This window comes from Spea bombifrons, chromosome 10 (genome assembly GCF_027358695.1).
Source record: "Spea bombifrons isolate aSpeBom1 chromosome 10, aSpeBom1.2.pri, whole genome shotgun sequence".
NCBI classification, from domain to species: Eukaryota; Metazoa; Chordata; class Amphibia; order Anura; family Pelobatidae; genus Spea; species Spea bombifrons.
This window is the reverse complement of record NC_071096.1, coordinates 25306347-25322553: the sequence shown is the minus strand read 5'-3', so window position 1 is coordinate 25322553 and position 16207 is coordinate 25306347. Positions and strand designations below refer to the sequence as shown.

Here is a 16207-nt window from a genome sequence, read left to right as displayed (position 1 = left end):
CGACATTTTAGTCGCTCTTACTCAACCCCTTATTTCTCTGCACCATTTAATGAATGAAATTAATAGATATAGTCTGATCTCAAATTATAAATTAAATGAGAATAAAACAATAGCACAAAGTAAAAACATTGCTTCAGATTTACAAATAACTCTAGAAAAAAAATATAAATTTAAATGGACTAACAAAGAGTTTAGTTATCTGGGCATACGGATAGCTGCAAACCCGGAAAATCAAGTAGAGATATATTTTATGCCTTTATATAGACAATCAAATAAACTCTTAAGAGATTGGAGACATCTAGACATATCATGGTGGGAAAGAGTTAAAACAATTATTATATACTGCCAAAATGGGCATATCTCTTTAAAATGCTACCATATAAAATACCAAGACCGTGGTTAGAGATGACTCAATCATTATTCCATACATATATTTCGAGAGGGAACAGACCAAGAATAGCTAAGTCGACTCTCTAAGAAAATCAAACAAGGTGGATTAAAGTACCCCAATATCTATTGGATATATCAAGACAACATAATTGCCCATGTAAGCTATTTACAAATAGAACAAAATAAAGAAGAACCTTGGTATAGGATCGAATCTGATGCTATCTCTAAAAACGACCTAGAATATTTATTATGGACGAACAATCTAAAATCTAATACCGATTTCATAAACTTAAAACCAATGACTTGAACTCCATCAGAATGGAATATTATAAAAAAAAAAAAAGAATAGGTTTACAAAATAAAGTCATAAAAACAGTACATATAAAAACTTTACATTACATTATTGAGGACTTTACATTGGATCGATGTTCAATTCTAAATACTTTAACCATCTCCGATATAATGACAAATAATGAGATTTGTCTACTTTCAGACTTGGTTGAAAGGATACAACTCTCTAATAAAGATATTTTTCAATATCTACGTATTAAAAGTTTTCTGAGAACACTTATTGTCTACTAGTCCTCTCAAAAATTGTCTTGAGGTATTGAGGAACTAAATAAACTTGTGACTAAATGTAATGAATTAATTAGATTAAGTAACAAAACTTTTCCACCTTCATGTCTAAAGTCCTGGGAAAACGATTTAAATTTAAAAATATCTTTAAAAGAATGGAATATAGCAGCCTATCAAATAAATAAGGTAGTACATTGCTTAAATTTAGTAGAAAACCAATATAAACTATTATATAGATGGTACTTAACCCCTAAAAAATTAAATAAAGTGTATCCCCATTTGGCTCCGAATTGTTGGAGATGCGGTGATCAAGACGGTTCTTTTTTACATATGTGGTGGCTTTGCAAATTAGTTTCTCCAATTTGGAAATATGCTTTTGAATTGTTTTACCATTTAACAAATATAAAATTCGATAGGGACCCTAAGACCGTGCTGCTTCTTCTAAATATAGTACATATTCGAAAAGAAAAGAGACCGCTGGCGATACACTGCCAAGCAGCTGCAAAAATAATAATGGCTAGAAATTGGAAATCTACTGACCGGTTTCAAATGGATCACTATTCATCTCAGTTGATCCACCAATTAAATATGGAAAAGGATATCAGTTGGTCTTTTGATATAACGGGTAGAACTACATGGACTTACCTTAATTGGCTAAAAAAGCCCAGGACATTGTGAGACAAAAATAAAAAAAGAATAATAAACAATTAATATAATGGAAATAATTTTCTTTCTCTCCTCGGAGGTTCTCCCCCTATGTTTTTGAAACAATTTTTATTTTTTTGTCTGTTTTTGTGCTCGATGTTTATGTATTCGACCCTGAATGTTTCTACAATAGCTGTATACTATGAATTCCTTTGTCTGTATATTTTATACTTCTTTAATAAATAAATAAAAATAAAAAAAAATGAAATATGCAGCACAGCCATGAGACAAGCCCTCAGCATGATGTGACAGGAGTGAGCTGATTGGACAAAAGATCAGCTCGCTCAATGTCCCTCCTCTTAGTGCTGGCAAAATGTCGAGATTCTCCTCCTCTTAGTGTAGTTAAAATGGTGGCTGCAGTGACGGAATGAATGAACAAATATTTTCGTATTGAGCACATTTGTTTTTCAGTAAAATTTGGCACGAAAATGCATTTGTACGAATGCGCAAGTCTTAGTCCTAACTTATGCATTGCATTCATTCTGTAGCATTGGTCATTACTGCTCAGCAGATGTCAAGACCCAACTAAAAAGATCTCAAAACGCACTTCCCACCAGAATTTCAACAACTGCCATGGAAAGTCATCAGTTTCTTCTGCTCACTGATTTGCATTACTTTAACATTGACTTTGAAAAAAAATCTTCTAAAGCATTTCCTCTGCATTGGGCTCTGTGGTGTGCTGCTCTGCCTCTGAAAACTCTTGAGTAGGTCTAAGTTAGAAGACTCTAATGGAGACAGTATGCCAAGACAAAAATCACAAATTTGGGCTTTAATTTATTTCAAGCACATCTATCACCTTTCCCAAATATTACATTTGTCAGTTCAGGGAACTAAATAAACCTATTTAAACTGATCAAAAAACCTACTATAATTGCTTGTAATTGGTCTTGTGGGTGCAACATGGGAGCCACCATATTATCTTATTGTCTCAAGATTTTGATTAGTATTCCTCCCTATTATTTCTGTTCTTTTGTTAAGTTATTGACATTTGGTGGTATTCCCTTTTTTTAGGGGAAGGTGAAAAAACTGCAAGATCGGAAATCAATATGTATGCTAGTTCAGCCGCATTAGGGTCTATTCACTATTCATACATTATGAAGGTCCAATGCGCTTCTGCTGCAGAAAAAGCTTGGCTGGCCTTGTTGCATGTAAATGTATAGTTTAACCAGCACAGAGCTCAGCTTCCTAGAGGTAAACAATTATTTTGAACCATATATCTAAAAAAAAACAATTAGACATGGTAATACACAAAAGGCTATAGGTAGTTTTAATAACTGAATTTACCTTTGCTAAAACAAGACATGGCACATACTGGTAGCTACGCTTCCTAGATTTTTTTAGATCTGGCTCCTAATTTTGTGCAGTTTTACTTTGAATTTCCATGTTTGTATCTCCTGGATCCTAATTTGTACTAAAAGCTGTGATAAGGGCAGTTCCCCCTTTAAATGGATGCTAGATACTAGAAAGCAAACACCTGCTAGAGTCAGGTGTATGCTTTTTTATGCTTAAAGGAACAAAACTGGGGGGCACTTTACTTATCTGCGGTTGGCAACTTCCATCTGCTATTTTGTGAATGATCTTCAACCGCAGAAGCAAGTTTATGACCGTGTAGGAGCCAACTGTGTCTAAAAAAGCATGCTTGGCTCCTCATTCTTTAAGTAAGCTGCCTTTTTTTCTTTTAAAACCTTAAGGAAAAGAAGTTTTGCTTAACTGTTCTCTTAAAAGTAAAATACATTTTGTCATCTTAACTATACTCTCTTCCATTTGATGTTTAATAAAATATTCCAAAATACTTCTTCACCCCAAAACATTAATACTTTATTTTTTTCTCATTTAAATTTGTATTTTATTGGCAAATAGAAAAAAAATCCAATGATAGATATTTATATAGTTTCGCTTAAGTGAAATCCAAACCTTAAAGTGCTGTGGTCATTGTAACTCACCGTATTAGACTTTCACATATGAAAGGGGTAAATTTGCCTGTTAATTGGGAAAAAGCAGTAGGTATAATGGCAATGTTAGACAAGGGCTCACTCCTGATCCAGTGCAATGAGTTAAGCCAAGTAGAGTGCACACCAGTTGGTTGCTAGTTGTTAGGTTGGGTAATCAAAACTGCTTTGGTTCCAACCAGTCTTTTCATGACCACCATATATACTTCACACACCGAATTAATGCTGTAAGTGAGTGATATTATTATCCATGGCTTTGCTCAACTCAGCTGTTTAAAGTCACAACCAGAATTATGTTTTCAGGAAGTGGTGACACCATCTGACATACCAGTATATTGAACTTCATGGATGCATCATGGTAACACATCACATGCATGTTTATTAGGTCATGGAGAAAAAATGGGACCAAAAGACCTAAACATTTCTAATTCATTTTTAGTATTTTATGATGTGGAGGAGCGGTTTCTGACGTCGAAAGAAAATACCTTCCTATCATGGGTGCTTTCTTTTTATCTGGCTCCTTAAGTACTATGTGGAACAGAACACAGCCCTGAGGTATCTAGAGGCTGTTTTACATACATCCATGGAATATATCACAAAGTGTCACCACACTTGAAAATGTTTTGCGATGCCAGTGAAATTACTTAAACTGGTTCATATTCTTCTGGTGTTCTTCATGATCTGTGTTGCTTATCACACAGTAGGCCAATTTGTAATCCAACTTTAGCTAAATCACACTTTATCATTCCTGAAAAAAAGGTTTTGCACATGGCTCATTGTTGAAGTATCCATTGGAATTCTTACAGAAGAAATCCCCATATTTCCACTAAGGAGATATGTCTGCCAAAAGATATCATGGAACTAAGCTACACTACACTTTCTTCAAGCTCGTCTGATCCAGAGAATAGTACTGCTTTTCCCCTAGGCACCTCCACTCCACAGTTTGACAGCATTCCATGCACTGACTGGCTTCTTTTTGTCCATATGACACTCAGTCTTTTGGCATAAGTGTAACAAGTAGTTGTTGCCATTTCTCCCATATCCACAGAACAACTACGCTTGGTTTTAGGAACACCAAAACCCATGCCATCCTCTGGGCTAGAACTAGAATGATGTCCTTCTGGTTCTGATGCTTTGGGAGTTTGGTCTTGCTCTTTCTCTGGCATGTCTCTGTGCCTGGTCTTTCTTCGTTGTGGTTTGACACCGTGTACAACCCTCCCACTATCTTCTCTGTATGACACTTGGGAGCAGCTGGCCTTGGCACAGTCACTGTTTATCCTGCTTTGAAGAAGCATGCCATTAGGCAGCAGCTGGCTTCCATTGGTCTGCGAATAAACGTTGATAACTTTTGGAATGTTTGTGTGAGAGGTGCTACACACCTTATATTTGACCATCATTGCCACTGTAAAGACCAGTAGCGTTACCACAATGACTCCTCCAATGATTATTGTTAAGGTGCCTCCCAAAAAATGAGCATGTAGTGAGCGACAGTCTGGATAAGCCTCTCCTGTAGAAAACTGAACACATCCCAAAGATCTTGTAGCAGCCAAGGAAGTTGCAACATCATCAAAAATGGCCAAGACACAGAGGTCATAGTCCACCCCTGGTACTAAATGCTTCAAGGCAAAGTGCTTTGTAGTAGATGGCAGGATCCTTGAAGAAATTTAAAATAAAAAAAAAATTAAAAATACATTTTAAGTACAAGGAAATACTCTGGGTGCCCTTTGCATGAGTAAATCGACAAGATGTCTACAAAGTCTTCAAATACTATAAGGAAAGCATGCATATTACAAAATGAGGTCTTGAAAAGAGTACAAACTTAGACTTTAAGCAAAACAGAATACGGCTAACACACCAAAAGAATATAGCTCAGACAACAGTTTGTTTTGGTCAATACACAAAACCACTCACCAATTAGTACTACACGGAAAGACCATAGAAGAGAACTAATTGGCTTAGATTCAGATACTAATGTAGTTAGGTTTTAGAAATTAACTATTTAGTCCTAGGCTCCTGTTTATAAATATATAAGGAATATTAAACGACGTTGCACCTTGTGAATTAGGGCATTTCATCACTATGTAAAAAGAACTGTCCTCCCTACACCCCATCAATTTGCAATGATTGGATAATTGAATTTTCCTGTGTAGAGGATTATTAGTATGGCTAGATTTTCCTCGTAGGAAAGATTTGCTGGCTTTTATCTGTAGTCTTTGTTAAAACTGTCCTGAAATGAACTTCTGTTATTCAATAATCGAGATAGGCCTTCTAGTTGTGCTAAGCAAGGCATATCTACAGACCTGCTTTTTTCATTAACATACCGCAGCAAGCCAGATTCCTCTGTGGCCTTTAATATTTGGTTACACTACACTGCCACGATACTTGTTGAATAATAATGGCATAACAGTGAGGAAGAGTAGAGCGAGACCTTATCTAAGTAATACACCGGAGCACTGCAATGGTTGAATGGTGTTATTTAGTACAAAACAGCATGTAAATAGCAGCACTCTGTTCTTTATAAATACAATATATCCCTAATCTGTATGTAATAACCACAATCACTAGTATTAAAGCATTAGTAATGTGAGCTGGCATGATTTTGGAGTTTGTTATATCTTCTGTAATAACCCCTTTGCCCTAAAGAAAATGCTATCCAGTTTCCCTCTGAAACCATAAATTTTCCCTTATATAGGCCTGATTGCCAATATTTCCAGGGCTTGCTCTGACCTTTGACAAGGCTTCTATGTTTGACATACTTCTGACCTTCAACTAGTAAATCAAAGTTTCACCAATTCATTTGGAAATTTACGTGCATCTTATTATTGGAAAACAGAAAAGCTACACGTGATAAACCATTTTGTCCTTGTGCGTTTTTTTGCCATTGACTTCTGCCTTTTGAGAACAAAAATGGCTATGCACGTAATTTCTCTTCTTAGACTAGCCAGTGTTCATTATCTTCCTCCTAAAAGATTCTACCATAAAAAGAAAAATTAAAATGCTTGCTTTGATTATACGAATCTGGTTCAAATGAAAGCTACGATATATATGACATACTCCTGCTCCTTTTAGATGAAAAAAAAATCTCCAGTGCATGCTTTCTGTTCACAACAACAGTTTGATAAGAATGGAATGGTTTTTCTTAAGTGCTGTGAAAAGATAGACATTAACACCAGCAAATTCAACAAAAGCAGCTTTTCAGAAGCGATGACTTTCAATTTGGGACTAGGAATTAAAGTACTTAAATTTGGTCATCACAGAATAAGTTTAAACTGTGTTAAGCTAATTAGACTGTGGAAAAGCTCCCTGAGCAACTACACAGTGCATGCAAGATTCCAACAACCTGGAAGAAAGTTAAGGAGTTAAGGTCCTATGAGAAATACTTTTTTTTTTTTTTTTTTAGTTTAAAACCATTAGCTTCATTATGCATTATGATGTGTTTTGTGTGTGTGTATAATCTCAATTGCACAACGCTGCAGTTTGTCAAATAGTATGTAATAAAGGTGTAATAAATCATCTTACCTGTACACAAGTGTCTCGTCAGCTGTACAGTTATACTGGATTTGATACATCCATACTACGTAGGCTGATCTATTCATGAACCATCGTACAAATGCGGATGAAGAAGTGACATCTGTAACAACAACTGCACTTTCTGGTGCCCTTTTCTCTTCTGTGGTATTAGCAGATGTCTTTGATGAAATGGTGATGTCAGAAGACCCAGGGTCCTGCCTCAAGACACTGACTGTACCATTGTTACGGTGAGGCAAAGGTATCATTTTCAAGTCCACCTTAGCAGTTGATTCTCCTGCAGCATTTATGGCTATGCAGGTGTATGCTCCATCATCCCTGATGGTGGTGACCAAAATGTCCAGTGTCCCGTTTCTGTATGAAGCAGTCCTGGAGGAGTTGGGCATGATTTTATCATCAGGGGATACCCAGTGAATGACAGGTTCTGGGTCCCCAATAGCACGACACTTCAAAGTTGCTCTCTGCCCTTCTAGAACCCACAACTGATGTGTGTAACGGGTGATGAGTGGAGGCTCACAGGTAAATTCTTCTTCTGGTATTGACCAAAAATAACGTCCGGCTAGCTGAGAAGGAGAAGCACAAGTTTCCATGTCATCCTCTCTCACCAACCGACGTAGCCACAATAGCTCACAGTTGCAGTGAAATGGGTTCCCTCCAAAATTGAGAGAAATGGTAGATGTGTAGGGTGTTGGGCTTACCACCCCTGTCTGAGATCTGGCAAACAAAGGGTCTGGAGGTAGCGTGTGGAGTCTGTTGGATGTCATATCCAGTCTGGATAGTTTATACATTTCTGAGAAAGTCCCTTCCATTACATAGTCTATTAGATTGTGATCAAGGTTGAGGGTGTGAAGGCTCACCATATTTTGTATGGCTTCCCATGGGGCAGTGACCAAATTGTTGTAGGACAAATCCAGATCTTCCAGTGTAAGCAGGAAATCATCAAAAGTGGGGACTGGTATTGTTACTAGCTGGTTGTTGTTTATGATGAGATGTTGTAAATTAAGCATACCTCTCAGAGCCTCTTCATGAATAACGGTTAGGCGGTTTCCATCTAAATGTAAAGACCTTAGACTTTCTAGATCCCCAAAAGCATAAGGTTTGATAGTATCAATGGTATTTCTAGACAATGTAAGGTCCACCAACCCAGTCATGTTGAGAAAGTCTTCTTGCTCTACCACTCTGATAAAATTGTCAGCCAGTCGTAACTCTACAGTCCTACGATCGATGTTTGGTGGCACATATAGGAGCCCCTTATTGGCACAGAGGGTGCTGAGAGACTCTGAAAGATTCTGGCAGGTGCAATGGAATGGACAACTTTGTGCCGTGGTCAGAAGGCTTCCTACCAGTAGGACACCCCAGAAGAGCCTTTCCATGGTAGATTAAATCTTCACCCTCTAAAGAAGGAAAAATGGAATACTGATAAATGATGCACTTCTACAGATAACTGTAAGGAAACAATATAGCAAAGGAGTCCTAATTAGTTAATCCTCCAACAGGGGACTCCAATCAATGTCTAGGTTAAAGGTCAGTCTGAAGCAAAGACAAAGATTTTTGTTTCTGCCTCAGTTAACCCACTTCACTGCCTGATTGGTGTGCGGGAAGTGGATACTTTTACATAGGCATAGCAAAATGCTAAACTGTTAATGGTGTTTGATATGTATAATGGAATCTTGGTAGAGGTTGATAAATCCTAGGAACCTGCAAGCACTGGCATCTGAAATTGTGACATGTTAAGTTCTCTTATCTCCAGTTATACCTGTTTCTGGGACCTTAAAAAAAAATCAGGTTCTCTGTTAACACATTTGTAATTTGGGATTTAGGGCTCAGGAAAAAAATACTGTTTGTAAATGTTAGATGCACACCGTCAGAGGGGTGTGAATCCGGTAAGTGTTTTGTTATTACAGCCAACACCTCTGTAGTGGTAGGATGATTGCTAGCAAGATATTGAAAGGAAAAACATGTACTATAAAAATTGCATTGCATGGAATTTTTAAAATTTGTGCATCCCATAGCATAAACGAATAAACCCCCCTTCAGGCTTCCATTAAATCCACTTCCGGAGCCAATACCATAAATCACACTGCTGTCAGTATAAGGATTCTAAAAAGGTGCACTGCATAACTGTGGTCTATAAAGAGAAGTCATTTGTTTTTCCCCATCAATTCTCCTCACTGGTAGTCATCTCCCTCTGACTTTGCCAAACAATACCTACGCTCAGCTTGAGTCCTCTTGGTTAGTATTGAATTTCGATCCTGCATCTCTGTTAGGATCAATAGCAATTTTAATGCCAGGCCTTTCTCTTCCTTCCCGAGCTTTATTCTGTGTAGTGCCCCCCCCCCCGTTATGTGAACTTGTTTAAGGTTTTATGGGGGATTCTGACCTAGACAGTGACGGGTATGATTGTGTGGAGACCGGGTCTGGTTAATCGGCCTCATGTTTAGGTGAATAAATACCTCTGCAATAATTAGACCATTACGACGGAAATAATATGCTACAGCGATATGTCAATACATTGAATGGAAACATGACCTGCAGTACTGTATTTTGTTGTATAGTTTAACATGTTCAGCGCCAGAAGATTTAACAGTACACGGCAACGCTCTGGAAACTTTGGAGTTAAGGGTTAAAGCCAGAGTGATGTAATGGAGAACCGTCAATGCATGTTCAGTTCAGTCACATATAGAATGACCAAATCTTTTTTTATTTTTTTGTTTTTTATGTTTTCGTTTTACATTATGTGCTGTTCTGTTCTTTTCCTCGTGATTTAAATGCCTGCATTTACTTCAGTCCTATTTTTACACGCTGTCTTTAGAATAACCTCTTTGGTTTACTGATCTCTTCCTAATTCAACCATCCCTCCTCTTTCATTACCTCCCTTGTATTTTTCCTTTTCTGTACCCTAATTTCTCTTCACCTTCTCCCTCCTGCTGTCTTTCTAACCCCTACTCTTATCTCCAGCTGACAGTGTGCTATATGACCCCCTTTATCTGTGTTTGTGTACATAGTCCCAGGCGGGAGTGAGATCTCTTGCCGGGAGCTTACTGTCTGGGTTAATATCAATCTGTCCCTAGATCTGTCTCTAACCTTTAGCATCTCACATTAGCCCAGCAAAAATACACTGTAGATTGGAGCAGCGCCCACCCACCCTGGTACCCCACAGCTCTGTCTCCTCTCCAGTCCAGTGTCAGGAATATGAGGAAACATGCTGGGGCAGAGCTTAATTTGCGTCTGTCTCCCAGTTATATACACTATATGGATGAAAGTATTTGGACACCTGACCATTACACCAACAGGGACTTTGATGACATTGCATTCTAAATTCCCACAGAAACGCTCCAAAATCTTGAGGAAAGCCTTCCCAGAAGAGTAGAAGCAGTCATAGCTGTCTATGTATTTGGAATGCGATGTCAAAGTCTCTGTTAGTGTAATGGTCAGGTTGTTGTTTGACTATGCATGTCTTCAAACATTGTTGTATGTAATGCTGTTAATACAGTATTTGTGTATGGGAAAGTATGAATATTTGTATATGTTGGGTTGTGAGAATGACAAGAGATGGCATGTTTATATTCAGCACACTGGTGTTCATGTGTAGAAACAGGATTGCGTAATTTCTTCTTTTTTAAGCAACACTGCATTAAGCTACAATTGATGTGCATAGGATGGAAACAGCTCCCTAGTCCATATTTAACTATTAATTCCTAGCTAGTTGATTCAGTACAGTGCAATATAAAAAAAAATGTTTTCCATTAATAACTTTCTTTAATCTGTCTCCGATTAAATGACTGATTTACTTGGAAATAAAGAACTCGCATCTATACAGTGTTTGGTTTACATGTCTCAATCTGGCTGTTGCAAAGTTTGATGAGTAGACTTATTGTGTTCACCAACGGAATGGCCCAATCTGCATGAACATTCCATTGGTTACTATGGTGATAAGACCACTTTTCAAACTTTGAACAAAAATCCCTTTTTTATGCATAATCCTTAATCTATATTGAGTATGCTTATTCAACATTATATAAAACCAAATGTTCATTAACACAAATGCTTTCAGGGTATAGATAACAGAATTATACAGTGCTGTAGGTTCATGGATGCACAAAATGTAATGGTTCAGTGGGCTCAGTTCTTATGGATGAACGAATTATTTAATGGGGACGTACTCCTGCATGTTGCTAGGACAGGTCTTCATCTTGTGGGTTTTCCTTTGAGTGCCAGTCTTTAAAAATGAGTTCATGAGTTAGAACTACCATGTTGACCTTCATTTGGACAGAGAGCATCATGTTCATTATTATTCTGCAGCTATGCTAAGTGAAATGATCCAGTGTGGCATTAAGTGGCATTTGCATGCTTAACGTTATATAACACTGCATATATGTTGCTGTAAACAGCACAAGTATGCATTGATGGATCATTGTGGAGTATGTTATTGGTATAGACTCCATTAGAGTGTATGGTCTTTCTCTTGTTCAGTCCTCATCTAGACCTGCAGAGAGGACTTTATCGGTTGCCTTGTTGCTTAGCAAAGATGTTGCTAAGCATCTTTTAGAAGGCTGTGGAATGCTTTGCCAAGATGGGGTTAAGCATCTTTATATATTTATTATTATTATTATTATTATTATAAAAGCCTTTGGCAGTGAATGGGTAAATAGCCTACAGATGGATTGGCATTTCTCAAGTAGTGAAAAAGTTAATGTCCCCTGTCAAAAGAGAACACCTTTAGTGCACTTGACATTGCATTTGTATGCAGGAAAATGGTTGGAAAACAATTTGCATTTCTGACGCAGATAATTGGATTAGTAATGCTCTGCAGTAACTGGATGTGAGAGCATGGTATATATAATATATCCTCTGCTCTCTAAAACTATTGGAAGCTTCCACCAGCTTTTGTGATGATAAAATAGTCTGCCAAATAATGGATGAAATCTGCCAAACAAAATTGTTTGGCCATCTTACTTATCTAGTAGACTGCAACTTGCCTAGTCTGGACACCATCACAAGTAGGACTTAGAGAACTGGTGGAAAAGAAGACAAGACTATAAATTACGTTTGCTAGATATCATTTGTCATATACATCACTTTTATAGAATTGATCAATATGCTGTTGGCTTCACTGCACACATTCCTTTGCAATTTCCTTTTGTAATTTGCAAAAATGGCTTACAAGCTTTGGTAAAAAGGCAAGATGGGTGTTTAATGTGTAAAAGATATTCATCCTGTTTAGGTTGAGGTTGTCAGGCAATGATCTACAAGCCGGTTGTTGAACAGTGCTAAAAATGCACGTATGTGATGAACGGGACAAACGAATAGTTGCAAGTTCCAAATCTCAAGGGCTATGAATACAACATGATTGAAGGATACCCTTCATTATTGTCCCACCTGTGCTTATTAAAGTATTATCCTTATATCCTGGCTGACAGGGAGCCCTTGTGGGGTTGAATTCTATCACTGGCTTAAGAAGCAGTATTGTAGCAAAGAAAGGTAAAGGCAAAGTATTTTTTGAAGACCCTTAACAGAGAATGTCTCTTGACAGGACCTAAGATGAGAAAATCGGGTCACATATAAGGTAGTGCTATGAAGCTTTTGTCAGGTGTTCTTGATAACTGTGCAATTGTTGGGCATAGGATTATATTCAGTGTAAGTGTTAATAAGATAATCGTTCTGCTGCTCCCTTTCATTATTTTTACTTTTCTATATATACAGAATTCTCTATCACATTTTTTTGAATATGTGGACTTGTTTTGCCTCCAGAAACAATGAGACTACAAGGAGTTTGTGGTGTTGATACAATCTGTTTTGATTTAATGAAATGCTTTCAGTGTGCAAAATATGATGTTGCCATGCAGAATAAGCGTAGCTGTGGGAAGATGTGTGTCAAATACGGAATGAGCTTCTGTAAGAAGACTGAAATGTTATCATGCAATCTCCGTGCCTCCTCCTACAGGCCACCAGTGTCTTCCTCCCCTCCAGTGTGTGCCAATACCCCCACCCTTTCAGGGTGCTCAGTCCTTTCCAAAAACCTCGATCTCTCGCAAATATAACTGATGTGGAAAAACTGAGAATGTGTTTTTGTTGTCATGGCCCTTTAAAAATGGCCATTGTCCCATGACAGAACCTGATTTATTTAGCATGAGTGGGATGAGTTACATCCCAACCTTTTGTTGAGTCATTTTTGACCGTTTTCTTTGACATGACATTTTGTAAGATTAGTGATGCATCAACAAACCTGATTTCCTAACAATATATTTGATCTTTTTTGCAGTAATGATCTTAGTTGCACTGATTTCTTCATACAGTGTTTTTTACCTATTGGGGTCTCCTTAGGGTGGCTTTGGCTTCTGTTAAACTACAATTCAGGCAATCCCTGGCCAACATAGGATGGCAGATGTGAAACTGCAACTGTGTTTATCGTCTTACATTGGCATCTAGCAGGCTTTCTCTCCCTGTTATCATTCTGTCCTTCACTTCTCTCTCACCACCTTATTTTTCCTCATCACCTTGTCTTCGCACTTTCAAGATCCCCCCCCCTGCATTTTATGCATATAGATTCTTTGTCACGCAGCATTCCTAATATATAAAATATATAATATGTCACACACACATTCCTTAATTGTTGCCGGTTTACTGCTTATAACACTGCCCTTGTTACACACACACACAAATGTCACTGGTTGTATCACTCAGATGTACATCCACATTTAGACGTTCTAGCAGTTCTACACACCTATAGACAACAGTCGTTAGCAGTTGAGCACATATCTCTTGCCGAGACACACTCTTTCATTTGAAGTGTTTGAACCAAACACCAAAAACAACACTTTTTCAGTACCTGTGTGTTTCTCCTGTCCACACTGGTCTCTTTCTGATGTGACAGTGGTGATGCACCTCTCCCTTCATGGATCTGTAGTCTGTGGCCAGTGGGGTATTTTCTTGAGAGGTCTACGAGGGAGCCAGTTAATTGTATAGCCCTTCTCCCTGTCAACCCTATTTTCTTCACTGCAGTCCTCTCTCTCTCTGTCCCAAGGAGAGACCCCGCTGGAAAGATGAGTCTTTAAGCACCAGACCAATCCATTCACGGTGACCCATTATCCTATAAAGTGTAAGGGCCAGGTGATCGACTCAAACACAAGCTCCTTCAAATCCACGATGTACAAACTCGTTTGGTGGCTTCAATATATCATGGTACCTTGGCTCCTTTTTTTTTTCTCCCCACTCCAGTAAAGTATCCCTTTCAGATACTTAATCTGTTTGCCTTTTTTCTTGTCGGTTTTCTGAGTCCATGGATTTGTATGTTCCTTTTATACAGGGAATAATTAATAAGTAATTGAGCATTTCTGCATTTACAAAGATTAGCAATATCATTTTACATGTGAATCGAAAACCGACTAATAAAGTCCATGGCTCCTAAGACAAGTAGGGACTATGTACACCTACAATTCATCTTTTTCGTAGTGCTGCATATTCTTTAATTATGAATTAAATATACATACATATACATTATTCTAGAGTGGGGAAAAATCCTATTAGAGGAAAGTCTGTAAAGGTTTACATTTCCAGCATGTGTAATGGCACTTCTTTTTATTCAATCACGTATGCAAGACATAATAATCCTGTTTAGGGATGCAAAATATGATGCACATTCCCAAAAGGCATAGGTGAGATATGTAGAATAAAAACAGACAAGCTGAAATCCAGAGTCAACCTCCACAGACGATATGAGGCAGCTGTGACAAGGGTTAAAATCCAGACAGAAAAGTAGGAATTTTTGAAACATGGTGATCCATTTGAAACGTGTTTCACGTATCTTTTTTTCCTCTCAAATGTAGGTTTTTGGATTTATCCATTCTATTCAATTATGCAGATACCTCCTTTCTGTTAATCCCTTGAAATAAGGAGATGTCACTCAAAGGATGATAGACAAAATGGAGCTTTCTTTTTATGTGTTTCCCAGACCGGGGAAAGCAGCTTCATCTTCCCCTGCTTATCCCAATTTTTCCTAGTTGTCATTCCTCTTCTCCTGTGGGCGGCATCTTTCACCCCTTCTCATCCAGGTGAAAGCAGAGACAATGCAGAAGGGATGTGAAGCACAGCAGCAGAGATGTGAGAGGGAGCAGAAACCGAGCGAAGGAGGGGGGCGAGAAGAAGGAGGGGGAGAAAGTAGCTTTTATCCCAGCCGCACTGCTGTGCCTGCACAGCATCTTGAGCAGTACCTTCTGCTTAACCCCTCAATGGGCTACGCGGTGATTATCAATCCAGAGACATTTTATCACTTTCCCCATTATCTGTTCAGCAACATTTAAGCGTTACCCAATTTTTCATCTCCTCTATTTCACAGATCAATTAAAAATGTATTCTACTTTCATAGATTAGAAGGAGGAGGTGCCTCTGTGAATATAGTGGCTCTTTGTAAATAAATGAAATACAGCAGTGTAAGCCAAAGGGACTGTCATACATAGCATGACAGTCCATCTGGAGTCTTGCAGGCGTTGAAGGAGCTCCTCATGGATTTCATATGGCCCCAGAACATCTGAAAATGCATTGGTCCTGTTCCATCGTATCTGGTCTACCCAAAGCTTGTGTTTGTGACTCATGTAATACCAAATCCACTAAATAATTGGACAGTACTAAGTAATAGTTCTGTGAACTGTTTTTTTCTTCTCCTGATGCATCAGATGCTGTTACATAGAGAATGTATACAGGAGTCATGTGAGGTTCTATAAATAGTAGAATGCGGATCAATATGGAAAGTCATACATTTACAATTAAACTGACAAATGGGAGCGGATCCAAGCTATGCAAAAGGGTCAAGCAGTATGCTGAATTTAGACTGTTTACATTTAGAATTGCTTGCAGTGGAAATTGTGAACTAAAAACTAGAGGTGCAGAGGCTTAGATGTGATGTAAGGAACTTTTACTTTACTGAGTGGGTAGTAGACAAGTGGAATAGCCTCCTAGCAGAAGTAGATGCTAATACAGTGAGGGAATTTTAACATGCATGGAATAAGCACAAAGGTATCCTGAATCTAAGAGAAGAACAATGACGTTTTAAAACAGGAAAA

The 16207-nt window shown here is 38.0% G+C and overlaps 2 protein-coding genes across 3 annotated transcripts in view; one reads left to right on the top strand and one right to left on the bottom strand.

The window, feature by feature from the left end:
* The window catches only part of PC (pyruvate carboxylase), a 223672-nt gene that overhangs the window by 186787 nt on the left and 20678 nt on the right, over positions 1-16207 (top strand). The window lies entirely within an intron of this gene.
* Positions 4053-14316, bottom strand: LRFN4 (leucine rich repeat and fibronectin type III domain containing 4). Its single transcript, XM_053449543.1, has 3 exons — positions 13978-14316; positions 7140-8542; positions 4053-5273 (listed from the first exon to the last, which is right to left on the bottom strand). The coding sequence occupies exons 2-3, from the start codon at positions 8519-8521 to the stop codon at positions 4487-4489; spliced, it is 2169 nt and encodes a 722-aa protein (XP_053305518.1). The 5' UTR covers positions 8522-8542; positions 13978-14316; the 3' UTR covers positions 4053-4486.